Genomic DNA, 19,000 nt, shown 5'->3' with positions numbered 1-19,000 from the left:
GACACAGTTTTGGGTGATTTGCCTTGCCTATCAAATGGAATCCCTATAAAGAAAAAGTAAATCATGGGTGTCATCCAAAAAGGCTGGCCCATACATGTGGCAGATAGATAAGAAAGAAAAGTAAAGGAGCTGAGAAATTTAAGGTAACAGAAAAGTAGCAGGACTTGGTATCAACATATACAAAGGCAATCGAGGAAAAGAGTTCAATGCTTGCATGAGATAAAAGAGTTAAAACTACACGATGGGGTAAATTCACTGAGGAGTAAAGGGTGGATTGTGAGGCACAGCATTCCCATGTTTAAGTCCTGAAAAGATTTTCACTGCAGACAGAATAAAATACAAATTCCTTTAGCCTTTGCTCACCTTCATGTGGTCTCTATTGTCCATCTAGAGGACAATGATTAGCTGTGTGTTCACAATCATGCTGATCCCATTCTCAAGGCCTGTGTAGTAGTTTTCCCCTCTGTCTAGAATGTTCTTTCCTCTAATCTTGCATGGCTGGTTCCCTGCCATTCAGTTCTCTTACTCTGGGAGTATATCTGGTTTTATCTCCTAGGACACTGAAAGTAAAATTCCTAGACAATGTCAGCCTATTCCTTGCATCACCATAGGAAGAATGTTGGTGCCATGATGAGCTCTTTACCTATGACAGGGCTCCCTAAAATTGTTTTCTGCTGAAAATCTTGGCCTTGTTGACAGACACTTTATTTGGTGGGATTTTTTTGGGGGGAATGAGATCCACATTTGTGTGAAAATTTTCAACTGTCATAAAAAGATATGTCAGTCTCACATGCACTTAGCCAGCAACACAACAGATGCATACTCAATGTAACTACCTTTTGGTAAAGCAATTAATAGGCAAAAATGAACAATGTTATTTGATTTCCAATAATTCCTATCATTTAACATGCATAATACTGTGTTTTAAGATATACTAATTGTAAAAACACAGAAAGTACATCAAGACATAACCCACAATTAAAATAGCAAGAAATTTATGAAAGATTTTACAGAGGCAGCAGCCTACTATCTTCAATATTCTCTAAATAAAATCCTGAGATTAAAACAGTTGGTCAGAAAATTGTGTACTTAGACTACATTGTTTAAGATACCCAAGGAATAGATTTACTTTCTTGGGCACTGGTTTTATAAGAACTAACTTTACAGGATTTATATATACTGCCAGCCAGCTACTTGGAGACAATTTTTCACTATAGCATATAGTGTCAACTTACCCTTATTTCAGTATCAAGTGAATTCTTGCTATATATACTGCAACTCAGATAAGAACTCATCTTTCCTTCTTTGTGCTGATTGCCAGAAAGGCCTGAGACCAAATTTGTGGTTTACATATAGAAAGTACTCATTTCTTTTTGGGCATCTCTCTCATCATTACCTTTATATTTATACAATTTGTATTTCCCATGACCAAATTTCCTTTCATAATGTCAGCTATACTTTATCCTATTACTAAAGTATTTTTCTGAATCTTCACAAGTCTATTTTGAAACAAGGCACAGTATCAATTATTTCAGTATACCTTTAAGACACTATAAACTTTTCACCATCAGTAAGATAAATGACAACAAGTTATCTCACCCCAATTCTTATAGAACTGATTTATGATCACTAACATAACAATATACACTATTAGAACATAGCCATCAGTAAAATGTAGCAATGTCATTAATTAATGAAATTTCACATTTTAGAAACATATTCATATACAAGTTTGCATTTTGTTTACTGAGATCTAAAGAATGACTGAATCTGAAAGGCTGAATAAAATTCAGATTCTTACACACACACACACACACACACACACACAGGCTTTTATTTGGTTGACCAGGGTTATTATGCCACCGAGAATGTAATCAACTCAGATTACTGTCATCTTAGTTGATCCACTTATGGAAATAAGTCACTACATAAATAATACTCATTATAGTGTGCTGATTTAAATTGTATAGTTCAAAATAATTCTAAAACTTTAAATCATTTATTAGCCTAAATATAATAAGAAATTTCAGTCTGTCTTACTTATAACTTAAGTTTCTATAGTAAGTAAAGATATATGATTACATTTATGAACATAAAATAATTTTGACTATAGATGAAATAATAGTACAAAAAAAAGATAAAAAGTAAGATCATATAGTCTAACTGCTCGAAATTACTTAAGGTTAAGACTAAAGTAGCTATATTTGTCTTTCATAAACCTGGAAAAGACAGAAAAAGACACTTATAATATTGCTCAGACACAGGTAAAAGCTAAAAAGCAATTAGGTAAGCAAGAAGTGACATACAGGTGATTGAATAAAACATGGAAGTTTCACAGTAAGACTGGAAATTCAACTCACTAGGGAAAAATAGATCCCAAAATATACATTTTCACTAGAAATCCATATAGTGAAAAATCAGAAAATCTTCATTTAATGATAAAGTAGTGAAGAGTTAATATTTCTTATATAACATAAAACTCAAATATATAAAATTATTCATTAAATTATAAAATACCTTTGGGAAAAGAAAGGAAAAAAGCACCACTGCAAATTACAAACAGTCAAGATAGATAAGGCACTGCAGAGACTTCACATTTCCCAGGAGTTTAAGAAGCATCTGATGCTCCTGTAAGCTTTGAAGTCCTTCACTTTTTCAGGTAAAAGACACTGAGTACTGTTTACCCTTTTAGTGAATTGCTTTATAGTGCATATTAGAAACAGTGATAAGTCTATGTGTCTTTGTACAGTAGTTTTATTTTGTTTTGTTTTGTTTTCCCGGTTGGGGGAGTGTTTGGCAGTACTGGGGGCTTGAATTCAGAGTTTTTGCACTTGCTAGGCAGGTGCTCTGTCACTTGAGCCATACCTCCAGAACTTTTTTCTCTGGTTATTTTTGAAATATGGTCTTGCTATTTTTGCCCAGGCAGGCCTGAACACAATCTTCTTATTTTTATGCTTCTCATTGTCACTGGGAATGGCAGGCACACACCGGCATGCCAAGCTTTTAACTTTTTTTTTGGATAAAAAATTGAATTTCTGAGGAAATAACTTTTTGGAATTAATTTCAACCAAATTATTAGTAACACACTTCCCCAAAAAGATCCATGGCAAAGATATCTGAACTACCAGGATTATATAATGTTAATTTTTAATACAAACAAAATAGAACTCAAGAGAATTTACTTAAGTTATTTTAAATAAACACCTTGATAAAAGATTAAAACTATTATCTGTTGTGAACTTACATCTCTCAGGAGCTTGGTCAATGTGTTCTGGACAAAGAAGAAAGAAGTGGCTGAAATCCTGAAAAGTGCCAGCTCCTGCAGCACAGGGATAATGGTACATCTGGGTACATTTCTCTTCACAGCATTTGATGGTAGCTCCAAGGTGTTTACAAAATGCACATCGCTAGATGGGAATAAAGGAGAGAAGTCTCTTTATGAAACCTTGAAGAAGAACAGTGAAATGTAGGGTAGGAAGGGTGAAACAAGTATCTGTACCGTAGTAGTAAAATAATTTGAATCTACAAATAAAGGACCAGTTAAAATGACTGAAAACCTATAGGTCTAAGGTCAGCGCTTCATATATCACAAACTCAAACTAAAATGTTAGCATTTCATGTTCTTTAACCTACCTTGTCAAAAACATAATTGAAGATTTTTTTTTAAATTTGATAATATAGCTATTTCTTAAGTTGAACATTATTTTAACAGTTTTTAAATCCTATCAAGAGATAATAGGAATATATTCTTTGTAGGACCTATAAATAAGTTAACAAAGGACAACTATGTGACTAAAGAACATACAAAACCTACATTCTTCAGTAGCAATTACTCACATTTCTTTATAAAAGCTAACAATATAATGGAAAACTAAGTCATCTGGATTATTTTTTTTAATTTTCATTTCACCCTGCTCTATCTCTCTCTTAATGGTAAAAAGAAACATGGTTGTCTACGGCAAGTGAATACAGAAAAGGTTAGTATGAATTATTTAAAATTCTTCATTTACTTTTCTACAGTTTTCCCTTAGAATGATAAAGAAACTCTTTCTCATCCTCATAAACCCATTTTGGGATTTTTTTTGGGGGGGGGGAGGGAGGGAGCCCCTAGTTCTGGACCCTACAGTATAAAATCTCTGTTTCTACAGGAAATATCTAAATGTCTGTTATGTATATACTTCTGTTTTAGCATTTCTGCTATTCCATGATAACTTATCTTTTTTTTTTTTTCATCCTCATCCAAGATCCTTGGGTCAAGGCACCAGAATGTATTATCTTTGTATTCACAGCAGAAGGAATACGGCTTGACATACAAAGGCCCACACTACACAGACTTTACTTTTGGTAATACTGTTAAAAAGTGTGGTTCATAATTAGCCTCTCTGAATCAGCTGAACTCACTTAGCAGAGACAGGTGGAGTGCAAACACTCCCATGAATATCTCACATGCTAATTCATGGATCCTATATTCTACTAATCAAAAAACATAAGTGCTTTAATTATAATTCTTTCCAACATTTCATGTGAAAATCTATATAAGATATCACATACTATCAAACTCTTCCTCATTATCATCACTGAACAATGAAAGAAGGCTTAGAGACTCTGTCTTATTCAACAGACCATTGAAACTTCTAAGTAACTTATAAACATGTTATTTTTTAATTGGACATAATGTTCACAAGTCCACAAACTAATATACACTTCAGTTCTATTTTTGTACTTACAAATGTTACTGCATTAAAAAGACAGAAAAAAATAAAGCCTTATTTCTCTTCTTTGATAACCAGTTTTTTTCAAAATGGGTTATACCCTTTACAATACAACTTCCCAAGGCATCTATGTTTGGGCATATTAACAGAAAAAAATACACTGAGTTAAGTCTCAATGCTCTACCAGAAAGACCAAGAAAATGTCAACTGAAGAAAGTACAGTCAATGTGTTGAAAAAATTTTATGATCATTAACATAACAAAATAATTTCTGCTAACATGCTAGGGTCTTTTATTTTGTTCCCATATGGCAAGTACAGCAAAAGCCTTTTGCACTAAAAATAATTTTGGCAAATAAAATATTAACAAAGAGTTTTAGTTACGTTCATAAGGTAAAGCTAATTTAAATTTATCCTGTTCCCAATGTCTGTCATTTTAGAAACACGGTTATGTTTTCTTAATCATATCTTCAAAGAAAAATATAGGACATTAGCTAAAGTATTATGAAAAGTATTGGAAATTATCCAAACTACTAATGCACATATAATAAAAATATTAGAAAATGAAGGAAATAGAACATGAACTGCAGTTAAGTGGATCCTTCAAACACAACTGCTACATAGCTTAATAAATGAAATTTAGGTTTCAAAGAAAATGTATGCCACAAAAAAAAAAAAGAATCAAAGAAAGAATTTCCAAAGGAAAACTTCCAAAGGAAATGTCCAAAGGAATTTCCAAAGGAAATGTCAGCTGTTTCTATATACCTACCTACCTTGATGTATCTACCTAATTATCTATCTGGCAGTTCTGGGGATTGAACCCAAGGCCACACACGCTAGGCAAGCCCTCTACCAAGGAGTTACAGCATCACGCTCTGCAGCTGGCACCCTTATACACTACCATAAGATGTCAAAAGGTGGTAACCTAAGTGACAGTTATAAGATAATTAACGTTTGGGGAGGAAAAGAATGAGGTAAGTATGTAGCTCTTAAATGGTGTATCCAACTAAGTGATGTATTTGAATCAATATCTAAAACTTCTAGCATTTTATTCTTTTCTACTTAGTTTAATCACTAATGAAAAGAAAACAGAGGGAGGAGAAAAGAAAAGGTAGTATTATAATAATTTTAGCATTAATCTAAGAACACTTTAAGAAGTCTCAACGAGAGCTCCTATTAGCAATTGTAAGAATGAGTGTGGAGGAGCTTTCAAAATTTTTAACTACACTGAAATGTAGACTCTCAAAATAAATCTATGATACAAACCAAAACAGAACCAACAAAGTTTCAAAGACTAAATTGTGTCCTGATACAAGTTTGAGAATACTCCAAAGTTGTTTGATTAATTATGAAGTTATTGGTATTACTTGATATTCTAAATTAAGAAGTTATTCCACTACCAAACAATGGTTTTAGAGTAGGTACTCTAAGAAATAACATGTATTATTAAGCTTCTCATATTCCCAAATGATTTTTAACTTTCACCATTTCTTATTAGTTACTAGAATTCCCATCAAACTATAGTAATAAAGAACAAAAATGATCTGGGGATTTAGCTCAGTGTTAAGAGGGCTTGCCTACCATGTGCAAGTCCCTGGTTTCAATCCCCAGCACTACAAAAAAGAGAGAACCAGGAAGGTAATACACACCTGTTAACTCAGGAGGCTGAAGCAGGAGGATCAGAGTTTGAGGACACCATTGGCTACAGAGCAAGACCCTGCCTGGGTGGAAGGATTGGAAGTAAGTTTAAAAAAAAAAAAAAAAAAAGATAAAATATATAGAAAATTGATCCAGAAGCTCAGCATCTGTTCAACAGGAGCACCAAAAGGAGAAAAAAAATATAGCACACTAAGATCACAGAAATTATTCTAAAAGAGCATTTATATAATAGTAAGAATCACTAAGAATCCCATTTATTGGGGATGCTGAAGTGACTCAAATACTAGGGCACCTGTCTAGCAAGCTTCACAAAAAAAGGCTGGTGAAGTGGCTCAAGGTGTAGGCCCTGAGTTCAAGCCCCAGTGCCATAAAAAAAAGAAAAAAGAAGTACAGTAAGTCAGGCGTGGTGGCTCACACTCACACTTGTAATCTTAGCTGCCAGGGAGGCCGCAATCCAAAGAGTCTCAGTCAAGACCACTTAAGACAAAAAAGTCAGCGACCGGCCCATCTCAACCAATAAGAAGATGGGCAAGGTGTCATATGCCTGTCACCCCAGCTACTCAAAAGGAGGACTGCAGTCTAGACAGGCCCCGACATAAACACAAGACTCTATTCAAAACTAACTAAAGCAAAACAGGTCTGGGTGTGTGGTTTAAGTGGAAAAGGTACCTGGTTACCCAGCACAAGGCCTCGAGTTCAAAGCCCAGTATCACCCCTGTAATTTAATGTAATTTAAATGAAAAGTTTACTGGATGGGCCTTCAAGAAATTGGATGTTGCAGAAAAAATAGTCACTCACCTTGAAAATAAATGAACAATGTCTATTCTGGGAACTAAAATACTGAAAAAGAAATGAAGGAATATGCCCATCAAATACCAAATGCACATTCACAAAACCAGAGTTGGAGAAGAGGGGGAGGGGAGAGGGGAGAGAAGGAGAGAGGGAAGAGGAGAGAGGAGAGAGGAAGGGAGAGAAGGGGAGAGGGGAGGAGAAAAGGGATGGGGTGAGGGGAGGGGAGGGGAGAAGAGAGGGGAGGGAAGAAGGGAGAGGGGATGGGAAGGGAGGTGAGAAATTATCAACTTAGAGTTTCAAGAAGCCCATCAAACCCCAGGCAGGGTGAACACAAAGAGAACCACACCTAGGCACATCATAGTCAGACTACCGAAAACCAAAGATAAAAAGAAAATCCTGAAAGCAGCCAGAGAATATAAAAATATCATACACATGGGAATAATGATACTATTGACACCTCATCAGAAACAACAAAAGACATGAATCGGCACAGCATCTCTTGCTGAAAGAAGAAAAGCATGTCAACCAAGAACCTGATATTCAGAAAGTAAAAGTGAGCACAGACTTACACTTCCAGACAAAAAAGAAGAAATAAATTTCTCCCTATTCATTTCATTAAGTACAGCTAGAAAAATCATTAGATATGACAACAAAAGGCAACAAGAAAGGAGACCAACTAGGATTCTGGGAGCCCCGCAGGAAAAGAGCATGAATTCTCATGTTTCCTTTCTGACTCGTGTACACAAGAGGTACTATGCAATGATCTGAAACCATGAAAGCCAACTAGCATGTATTTTAAGTCCTAACAGAACTTTCAACATATAATTCTATATCAAGTGAAAATATTCTTTAGGAATAAATAGGGAAATAAATTATCATTTGAAAGAAAACTAAAAATTATAGTCATAAGGTAAGACTACAGTAAAACAATGGTTTAAAAAGTTCATGAATCAAACAAAAATAATTTAAAAGGGTCTCAGAACATCAGCAAAGAAGAAATAACACAGGAATGAGTAAAAACATGGGTAGTAAAAAAAATTGCTTTTTCTCTAGAACTTTGTAAATTATATTTGACAATTAAGGCAAAAATTATACAAATGATACAAGTACATACAAGAAAAATGAAGATAACTCTAAGTGGAGAAGGCTATAACAGAACATAAAAGAAAGTAAGGATTCTATTCTTCACGAGAACTGGTAAAATGTAGATGCCAACAGATGAGGATGTTACATGTGTAAATACAACAGTTAACACAATCTTAAATAAAACCACAGAACACACATAAAAAACACTATACAAAGGGGAGGGCTTCCACACTGACAGACTAAGGAGCTCAGTTCAGCAAACTCTCAAAAACACTAATTGAAACAGTAAATACACACACATGTTGAGAATTACTTATCCAAAATACCTGAGACGTAAAGCATTTCAAATTAAGGATCTATTTCAGATTTTGAAATACTTACATGTAAGTATAATACTTACATACTTTACATATGAGATATTTGGGGCACAGAACTCAAATTTAAACATGAAATTCATTTGTTTCCCATAAACTCTATTTGTATGGTCTGATAACTTTCCATAATATTTTTAGTGTACCTTTGTTTTTACTACAACCCATGCCATGTAGTCAGGTGTGGATTTTTCTGCTTGTGGCATCTTGTTAACACTAAAAAAGTTTCAGATTTGGTGGAGGGAAGAGGTAAAGGAGAATTATGGAGAGGGTGAATTCAACTGTAAGAACTTTTGTAAATGTTATAGTATACCCCCAGTACAACAATAAGATAATAATTTTTAAAAGAAAAAAAGGAATACTCTTTGATTTAAGAAAAAGTTTCAGATTTGGAGCATTCAGATTTCAGATTTTTGTATGAAGGATGTTCAAAGTCCTGGGTACGCTGGTTGCTCATGCCTGTAATCCCAGCTACTCAGGAGGAACACAGTTCAAACCCAGCCTAGGAAAACAGTTTACAAGATCCTATCTCTAAAAAAAAAAAAAAGAAAGAAAGAAAGAAAAAGAAAAAAGGATGTTCAAAGTATGTAAAGTGTACATGGTGTGCAGATATTTATAATTCAAAACTTCATGCAACTGTCTTAAGAATATGCAAGAAATAGAAAAATACCCATTCAGGAAAATGAACTGTCATTACAAGAGCAGGAGGGGTGTGCCACAATCCAGTCCACTAATCTCCCTGCCAGAAATGTACAACCAAGGTTCAAAACACCTGACAAACCAAACTCAGCAAGTTACATAATGGATTAAGCACCATAACCAAGTCCCTTGTATGCTGCTGTTCTGAGGCCCTTGTATTTTGGTGAGTTCTAGGTATCAGTTTAAAAAAAAAAAGAAGCCAGTGAGAATTCTGAATTTGGATCTGAATTTGGAGACTGTTGTCATCCTATTAAGTATTCTTATCCATGACATGGGATCTAATCCATTTATTAAGACCTTTTATCCTGGATGACAATCAATAGAATATTCAGCATTAACAGATCAAAGAAAGAATTGATCCTCTCAATAAACACATAAAAAAACTGTAAACAAAGTAACTTAGTATAATAAAAATGCTCAATAAACTATGGCAAGAAGTAAATTTCCTTGTTCTGAAAAAAGGTACTTTAAAAAAATTCACAAAAATAATTGCACTTAATGGATAAAAACTGAATGCTTTCCCACTCAGTATCAGGAACAAAAGAAGCATATCTGCTCTTGGAACTTCCATTCAACACTGTAATGGGAGTCCATCCAGGGAAATTAGGAAAGAAAAAGATACAAAAGAAACACAGATTGCAAAAATTAAATTGAACTATATCTGTAGATAAAATGATCTTATATACTGAAAATTTAAAGGAATCAACCAAAAAATAAGCTTCCAGATACAAAGACAATGCAGAAAAATCAATTCTTTGTTTTTGTTCTTCATTTTTTAAGATTTTTGATTTACCATACTATCCATGATAAGGGGATTTCTTTGTGACAATTCCCTACAAAGTACACCCCCTTCATTATATTCCCATTCTCATTCAAATAGTGTTTGATGGATTTCATTCTGCTGTATTCAAATGCATATATGCAGTCTACTTCCAATCCTCTTCACCCTTCAGTATTCTTTCCTTCCCACTCCACTCCCACTGATTTCCCCAGACAGTCCCCCATTCACATTCATGTTCCATTATTATTACTATCACATCATCATTATTTTAGGTCTAGGTTCCACAAGTGAGAGAGAACATGCAATATTTGGTCTTTTGAGCTTGGCATATACCACTCAGCATAATGGCCTTCCATCCATTTTCCTGATAACAACATGAATTCATTTTTCTTTGTGGCTGAGTATTCCATACCACAAATATGCTAAATTTTCTTTATTAATTCTTCACTTGTTGAACACCTCCACTGATTCTACAAGTTTGGCTACTGTGAGGAGAGGTGCAATAAACATGGGTGTGCAGGTATCTCTCTTGCTTATTGATTTACACTGCCTAAAGAAGAATTCAAAATAAAACCACAAAGAAAACTCAGCAAGATTCAAGAAAATAACAAATATGAAAACAACACTTCATGATATAAATGAAATTCAACAAAGAAATAAAAAAAGAACCAGTCAATGGAGCTCAATACTTCAATCAGTGAAATAAAAATTATAATTTCTTCAAAGAGAAGAAAGAATTCCTGAACCTGAGGACAAGAGTTCTGAGAAAGGAAGAAAGAAAGGAAGAAAGAGAGGAAGAGAGAGAGAAAAGGGAAAAAAGGATGGAGGGTTGGGGGGGAGGCAGAGATGAACAAAGCCTATGGGACATATGACACACCATTAATCAAAATTAAATATTCATATTATAGGAATTTCGGAAGTAGAAAAGGGAAGAGGCACAGGAAACCTATTTAATGAATATCTAAAAACTTCCAATGTCCTCAGAAAAATACAGAAATCTATATTCAAGAAATTCAGTTTTGCCACTAGACTTAACCAAAAAAAAGAATGTTCTCCAAAGCATAGTAAAAGCAAAAGTAGAAGAAAAAGAATCCATGGGGGTTTGGGGGAGAGAGGTGGCCCAAACAATGTACAATCATGTGAATAAATGTAAAAACAATAAAATATAATATATTCTAAGAACAGCAAATGAAAAGCATCAATTTACATATGAGGGAATCCTCACTGGACTAACTGGAGATTTTTCAGCAAAAACCTTATAGGCCACAAAATAAAGGGATGACATATACAAAAGTCATAAAAGAGAAAAGAAAAACACTGTCAAGCAAGAATACCACATTGAGCAAAACTATCCTTCAGAAATGAAGTGAAACAGTCTCACAGACAAACAGAAACCAAGAGAACTCATCAGTATCACACTGATGATATAAGACACGCTTAAATTAGTCCTACATTAGAAACAGAAATATGATGACCACCATCAAGAAAACATATACATGTACAAAAATCACTAGAAGAGATACATGAAGAAGAAAGAATCAAATCTTATCATGACTGGAAACTACCGAACCACAAAGATAAAAATGTGAGAAAAAAAGGAACAAAAATATACAAAACAGAAAACAATAACAAAAGGACAAAGAAGGAATTTCATACTTATTAATAATAACCTTAGAGGTAAACAGATTAAATTAACCAATGAAAAGACACAGACTGACCAAATGGATTAAAATACACACCCCTCCAAAAACAAAACAAAACAAAACAACAAAAAAAAAAAAACTGAATGCTGCCTACAAGAAACTCACTATGCTGGTAAAGACACACATAGAATGAAAGTAAAGTACTGGGTTAAGATATACCACACAAATAGAAACCAAAAGCAGGCAAAAATACTCATCTCAGATAATGCAGATTTAAAATAAACAGTAAAGAGGCAAAGTCATTGTAGACTGATAAAAGAAACAAGTCAGCAAGAAGATATAACGAATTATAAATATGTATGCATCCAACACTTAACCACCCAAATACATGAAGCACTAGATCTAAAGGAAGAAACAGACTCCAACAGAAGTTACACAGAAATTCAACAAAGAAACATCTGAGTTCTGCAAGTGGACCTAACAGGAGAATGCACATTCTTCTCATCCACACATGGAACATTCTCCAGGATACATCGTATGTTAGGCCACAAATCAAGTCTCAATAAATTTTAAAAACTCTGAAACCCTATCATGTATTTTTCTCAGACCACAATGGAATTAAAAAAAAAAAAAAGTAGAAATAAGAATGGAAAATATACAAATATGTGGAAATAAAATAACATGCTTGTAAACGATCAAAGAGTTATTGAGAAAATTAAAAATTGCAGACACAAAAATTAAAATGTAAGATATCAAAATTTGTGATACAAGAAAAAAAAACAATACTAAGAGGGAAATACTAAGAGAACTACGAGATCCTGGGGGGAGAGAGGCATATATCAGTGTGAGGGGGGCAGAGGTAGGGAAAGTGTATGGGGGATGAAAATAGTGCAAATACTGAGTACACATAAATGAAAATGAAAATATGAAACCCGCTGAAACTGTTCCAGAAATGGGGAAGAAGGGATAAAAAACAATGGTGAAGGGAATGAATTCAAGTATCATATATTTGATATACTCTAAGAATTTTTATAAATGCTACAATGTGCCCCCACCTAGCACAACTAAAAAAAAATTAAAAATTAAAAATAATCAGCAGCTAGCAAAAGGTACACAATGTCCAAAATACCTCAAGGAAAACTAGAAACTGAACATTAAAAAATTATGTCATTGAAAATAAAAGGGAGAAGCTTACAGTAATAAATGCGCACACCAAAAAGTAGAAAATCTTCAAATAAACCACCTAATAATGTACACCTCGAGGACACAGAAAATCAAGAAAAACACAAAATGGCAGAAGGAAAGAAATAATAAATATTAAGCAGGATGCTGGTGGCTCACTAACTCTAGCTACTTGGGATGCAGAAATCTGGAGGATCACAGTTCAAGATCAGTCCAGGTAAATAGTTCACAAGACCCTATCTTGAAAATATCCAACACTAAAAAGGGCTGATGGAGTGGCTCAAGTGATAGAGCACCTGCCTAGCAAGCATGAAGCCCTGAATTCAAACCTCAGTACTGCAAAATAAATATAATAAATAAAAAGTATTAGAGCATAAGTAAATAAAATAACTAAAAAAATTACATAAAGACTAATGAGACAAAGTTGGGTTTTGGAAAAGATAAGAAAAACTGATGAATCTTTATCAAGAAAAAGAGAGAAGACCCGAATAAGTAAATCAGAGATGAAAAGGGACATGTGACACCACAGAAATACAATAGAAACTACTATGAACAATTGATTTAAAAAATTAGAAAACCTAGAAAAAATGAATAAATTTCTGGACACACATAATCAGCCAAGACATAGTCAAGAATTTAAAAATCTAAATACAACAATAATGAGTAATGAGACTGAAATACTATTTGAAGTTTCCCATTTGAAAAAAAAAAAAAAGCCCAGAAGGACTAATTCCAATTCTTCTTCAACTAGTCCTAAAATTTATATGGAAGAAACATTGCCAATCTGTTTTTATGAGGACAGCATTATCCTGATGACAAAACCAGACAAAGTCACAACAAAAAGAGCTACAAAATATCCCTAATGAACACAGATGCAAAACTTCTCAACAAAATACTAGCAAATTCAAATTTAACAGCAGGTCAAAATGTTCATACACCATAATCGAGTGGGATTCATCCCATAGTTGTAAGGATGTTTTACATTCACAAATCAATAAACATTGAATCAATAGACTAAAGATGAAAAAACATAATCACCCCAATAGATACAGATAAAACTAACTAAGATTTAATTCCCTTCATAACAAAAATTATCAACAAATTCAGTATAGGAAAAACATAAAACACTAAAGACTGTATGGGGGGAGGGGGGGAGGAATACACCCAGTATCACACTAAACGGGGAAAAACTTAAAGCATTTCCTGTAAAATCTGATATAAGCATGGCCACTTTCATGTCTTTTTCCAAGACATCTCATATATATGCAGATATTACAAAATCTGAAAAAATATTGAAATCCAAAATACTTTTGGTATCAAGGTTTTTGAATAAGGGATATGCAATACATACTTAGATATAAACTTAACAAAAGAAGTATAATTTATATATTTAAAATTACAAAACACTTAAATAAATGGAATGAAACCCCACGTTCATAGTCCAGAAGATGTCACGATGACAATAATCCTTAAATTGATACAGATTCAAAGCAATGTTTAGTAAAATCCTAAGCAGATAACCTTATACAAAAGAATAAAGTTGAACCATGACATTGTATACAAAAACTTAACATTAACTAGACCAGGGATACAAATAGAAGAGAGAAAACCATGGAACTCTCAGAAGAAAACAGAGTAGTAAATATGTGTCATCTTGGGAAAGGAGATAGTTTCTTAGATATGCAAAGAAAATAAAATGAACTGGAACACATCAGAATTTTTTAAATGTTGTACTTTAAACAATTCCATCAAGAAAGTAAAAAGACAACCCATATGAGGAAGAAAAAAGAAAACATCATTTTACACTACCATCCAACAATCAAGCTCCCCTTATTTACAAAATGGCCTAAACTATGTCCATACAGACACCTGTACACAAATGTTTACAGCAGTCTTTTTCTTAACTGCCAAAACTTGGTAACAACCAAGATGTCCTTTAAAAAGATAATGGATAAACAAATTTTGACACAACTCTAAAAGAGAATATTAATTAGTGGTTAAAAAAAACTATGAAGTTATGAAAATGCAAGGTTAAAAAGGTTATTATATATTGGGTTCTGTGTTAAAATGGTTTCCCAACTAAAACACACTAATGTAAATAATATCCTTATGATAGCTCCTAATACTTTCAAGATTTTAGTGTTGGGTTGTTTTTACAGGTAATGAGGTTTGAAACTCAGGGCCGTGAGCGTTCTAGGCAGGTTCTCTACTTGAATCATGACCCCAGCCCTTGGGCTTTAACTACTTTTCAAATAGGATCTCGCATTTATGCCTGGGTCAGCCTGGACTACAATCGTCTACTTATACTTATCACAACCACAGAAACAGGTTTGTGCACCTCAACCAGCTTTAATTGATGGGGGTCTCATAAACTTTTTACCCGGGCTGACTCTGAATTGTAATCCACCTCATCAGCTAGAATTAAAAGCCAGTCAGGATTACAGGTTTGAGCCCACACACTCTGGCTGTGAAGTAACTTCTGGTTGTGTATTTGGACTCCATCTGGACTTCGTATCCTACTCCAGTAATCCACTCATAAAGCCACACCAGTTTTGATTGTTCCTATCCAGTATGTTTTTAACATGAGAAGGCTGTTTCCTTTCATTTTTTCATTAACAATTTTTCTATTTTTATTTCTTTTCTCTAACAAAATTTAAAGACATTTCTAAAAGTCTCCCAAAAATCAGTACCTTCCTATCCAAGAACATGGGATGCTTTTTGTGAATGTGTCTTTCATTTATGAAACATATCACACACATAGAAGAGTGCCCCTTTACAATTTAAAAAATTATCTAGAGAGCTGTACAAACACACAGGAAAAGACCTCAAAGCATTTCATGTATTCCTGATAATGTACTTCCCTCTCTCCATATGTAATCTATATAATGTATTTATGGCAATTAATCTTTCTTTATATTTCTTGCTATATATATCAACAATTGTAATTTATTAGTTTCGCTTATTTTAAATTGCATTTAAATACAAACATACTATCTGAATTTTTTGTCACTTGGCTTCTGTAACTCAGGTATGGTAATGAGATTTAAACATTTAACTTCTGTACCAATAGTTTACTCATTTTCATTGTTATACAATATTTCTTTCAGTGACTATCACAAATTATTTACAAATATTCATTGCTTCTGGCTTGCAACTATCAGTTCTTTTAGAAACAATCCTATACAACCATGACACATGTATTCTGACACATATCTGTAAACATTTTTTCTAGATTTCTCAAAAAGTGGTCTACAGATACTAAGAATAAGCCTCAATGGTAAACCATTTGACTACTAGCATTTGTGAAGCCCTGAATTAAATCTCCCATAAAATAAATAAATAAAATAAAAATAAACCTGGATCCTTGAGTTTCTTAAAAAAGCAAAACAAACAAACAAGCAAAAAAAACTGGCGGGCAGAGCCCTGAAGGCAGTGGGTCACTAAGACCTTTCCAATGAGTTTGTAAAGTCAAAGGTATTTTCAAAATAATCTGACACTCGCCATTATCATTGTATCTGTACTTGTACATGCTTCAAAAGCTATTGTAAGTAAAACAGCAGTTGGTATTCCACGAACCAAGGCAGTGGCACCACGTGTGCAGGAAATTACATTCTCTATGGGCACCATGAATGCAGTAAAAATAATGCAAGTTTATTTGAAAATAAGATTGATAAAGCAGTAACATTTATTCATGTTAAGTCTGTCAAACCATGAGTACGTCATTTTAATCTTTCAGTGACATGGGAAATAAAGCATGAATTAATTCTGCTACATCAAAGTATGATGGTTCATTTTTTGTTTTTGTATGCCTAGAAAAGGCACTTGTGATTGTTTGATCTATAAACAGAGGTAACAGCTTTTTCCACAGAACACATTTTTTTACATACAAGAAAAACTGACAAAAACGACTATTCAGACTTGATTATTTGACAAATATTTCTCCAAAAATAGGTAATCAACTGAGAGGATTACTGGCCAATATCAAAACTTGGAAAACGTATATATATCAATGTGAGTTTGCTTCCCAATCCTTAAAATTTTTTCTGATAAGAACACTAGATACTATAACTTATACAAACGTTATATATTAAAATATGTCAAAACCTGGAATATCTGGATACTAAATGAAACTGTATTTTCCAAAGATCAATTAATAAATGATACAAAATAATATGAGGGTCTAAAAGATCTATTTAATTTGCAGAAAGTATAGTGAATTACAAAGCTAAAGCTTTTAATTTTTTTGTATGTTTATTGCTAGGGTTGCAGATTATACATTAGCTGAATCTTCAAGAAACTTACCACTTTTCAAATTTGCTGTAAAATCAAACCAAAACATTCATAATTCTAAAGTGTCTATTAAAATTCTATTCCTTTTCCCTAGAATGTATCTTTGTAAGACTGGATTTTCTTTATATACTTGAGCCAAAACAAACATATTCCAATACACTAAATACAAAAGCAGTATGAGGATTCAGCTGTCTTGTAGTACACCAGATAACAGTGTTTCAAAATTAGGAGTATTATAAAGCAAAACTTTTTGGACCTTTTTTTTTTATTGATGTATATACAAAAGGAATGAACTACTGGGTCATTAAGACAACTTTACTAAATAATTACAATCTATTTCTGTGTATTCTGGTTCCAATTTTCACTCAAATGAGTACAGTTCTGACTGGATGAAATCCCAAGCCAACACTTACTACACTCAGACTTATTTTTTGCTAATCTGACAAGCAGTAACATTATCCCACTATAGTTTCACATTTTTATTTCATGGTTACTAATGGGACTGTGCACCATTGCATCTTTAATGGACATTTGAGTTGTATCTTTTGTAAACTGTCTGTGTAGGTTTTTCTCCCATCTCTTTATTAGGTTTTCTTTGTTTTACTTACTGATTTGAAGTAGTTTTACATCGTCTATAACCTATTTCTCTTGTCAGCCACCATTTCTTGTCATTATCTTCTTCCTCTCTACTGCTTTCAATCTTAAAGAATCTCTTAAGAAAAATAATTTTACAAATGTAGTTGAGTTCTTTAATCTTCTCCTTTGCAGTAATGCTTTTTCTGTCTTCAGAATTCCACTGGAAATATATTATACAATATTATCTTTTTAAGAGTATATGATTTTATGTGAAATAAAGGGCCAGGTTTTCAGTACTTTGATATTATCTTCTAGTATGCCTGGTAATTTTTTATTTATTGCTAAATTTTGTTTTGGTAAAAATTGAAGAGATATTTTCAGGCATTAGATGATGCTATCTTCCAACAGATTTTTCCCCCCTTCAGATAGAGCTGTAAGACTACAGAAGATAACTTTAATTCAATCTACACATGAGCTGGTTTGAAGCCAGGTTTCAAATCAATTTGGATTATTTAACATCAGCTTTCCCTTATTACAAAAATGTAGCTTGTTGATCAACAAACTGTTTCTCAAAAGGGCCAGACAGTAAATATTCCAGACATGTTCAAAAGACACAAAATCAAGGATATTCAGCTGTAGGTGTGGCTCAAGCAGTAGAGCGCCCACCTAGCAAGTGCAATGCCCTAAATTGAAATCCCAGTCACATCAAAAAAATAAAACAAAAAACAAGTTTTTCACAGAGATACTGCCAAAAACTGATATTGATCTACAAGCACATAATGCTAACCGAGCACATTCACCATTGAAATGTATGTGTAAAGTTTTATTAGAGCCCCATCTTTGATTTTTTGCATGTCATTATATTGCAAAATAATCAGTTTCAACTAATGGACAAATTGAAGCTCCTCAATTACAGAGTTTAATGAATTGCAAAATATGAAAGTTTTTCTGTCTTTGCCTGAAAACTACTACAGTTTGAGGTTGGAAAGTACTTATGATCCAAATAACATTAAATAAGTACAAATGACCTTACTATAAAAGTTTCACCTATAAAAACTGCTTTACCCTTATAATTTTAGGTTGAATTTGTTCCTAAATAATATCAAGCCTGAAACAAAAACTAACTTACAAATACATTATATATTTATTTGATTTAATGCTTGAAGGCAATCTTCTCATTTATAAAAACTTCAATCTCAGCCCTCAACTCA

At 33.3% G+C, this 19,000-nt stretch overlaps 1 protein-coding gene across 18 annotated transcripts in view; it reads right to left on the bottom strand.

Annotated features, from left to right (window-relative positions):
* Kmt2c (lysine methyltransferase 2C) overlaps positions 1 to 19,000 on the bottom strand; it is a 244,796-nt gene that overhangs the window by 121,639 nt on the left and 104,157 nt on the right. For all 18 annotated transcript variants that reach the window (XM_074060240.1, XM_074060265.1, XM_074060255.1 and 15 more), the window contains one exon: positions 3,245 to 3,407. In XM_074060240.1, the coding sequence (XP_073916341.1) occupies positions 3,245 to 3,407 (163 nt within the window). The remainder of the gene's footprint in view (positions 1 to 3,244; positions 3,408 to 19,000) is intronic.

This window comes from Castor canadensis, chromosome 2 (assembly GCF_047511655.1).
Source record: "Castor canadensis chromosome 2, mCasCan1.hap1v2, whole genome shotgun sequence".
In the NCBI taxonomy this organism is placed as follows: Eukaryota; Metazoa; Chordata; class Mammalia; order Rodentia; family Castoridae; genus Castor; species Castor canadensis.
The sequence above is the reverse complement of the archived record's forward strand: the minus strand, read 5'-3'. Positions and strand labels throughout refer to the sequence as shown.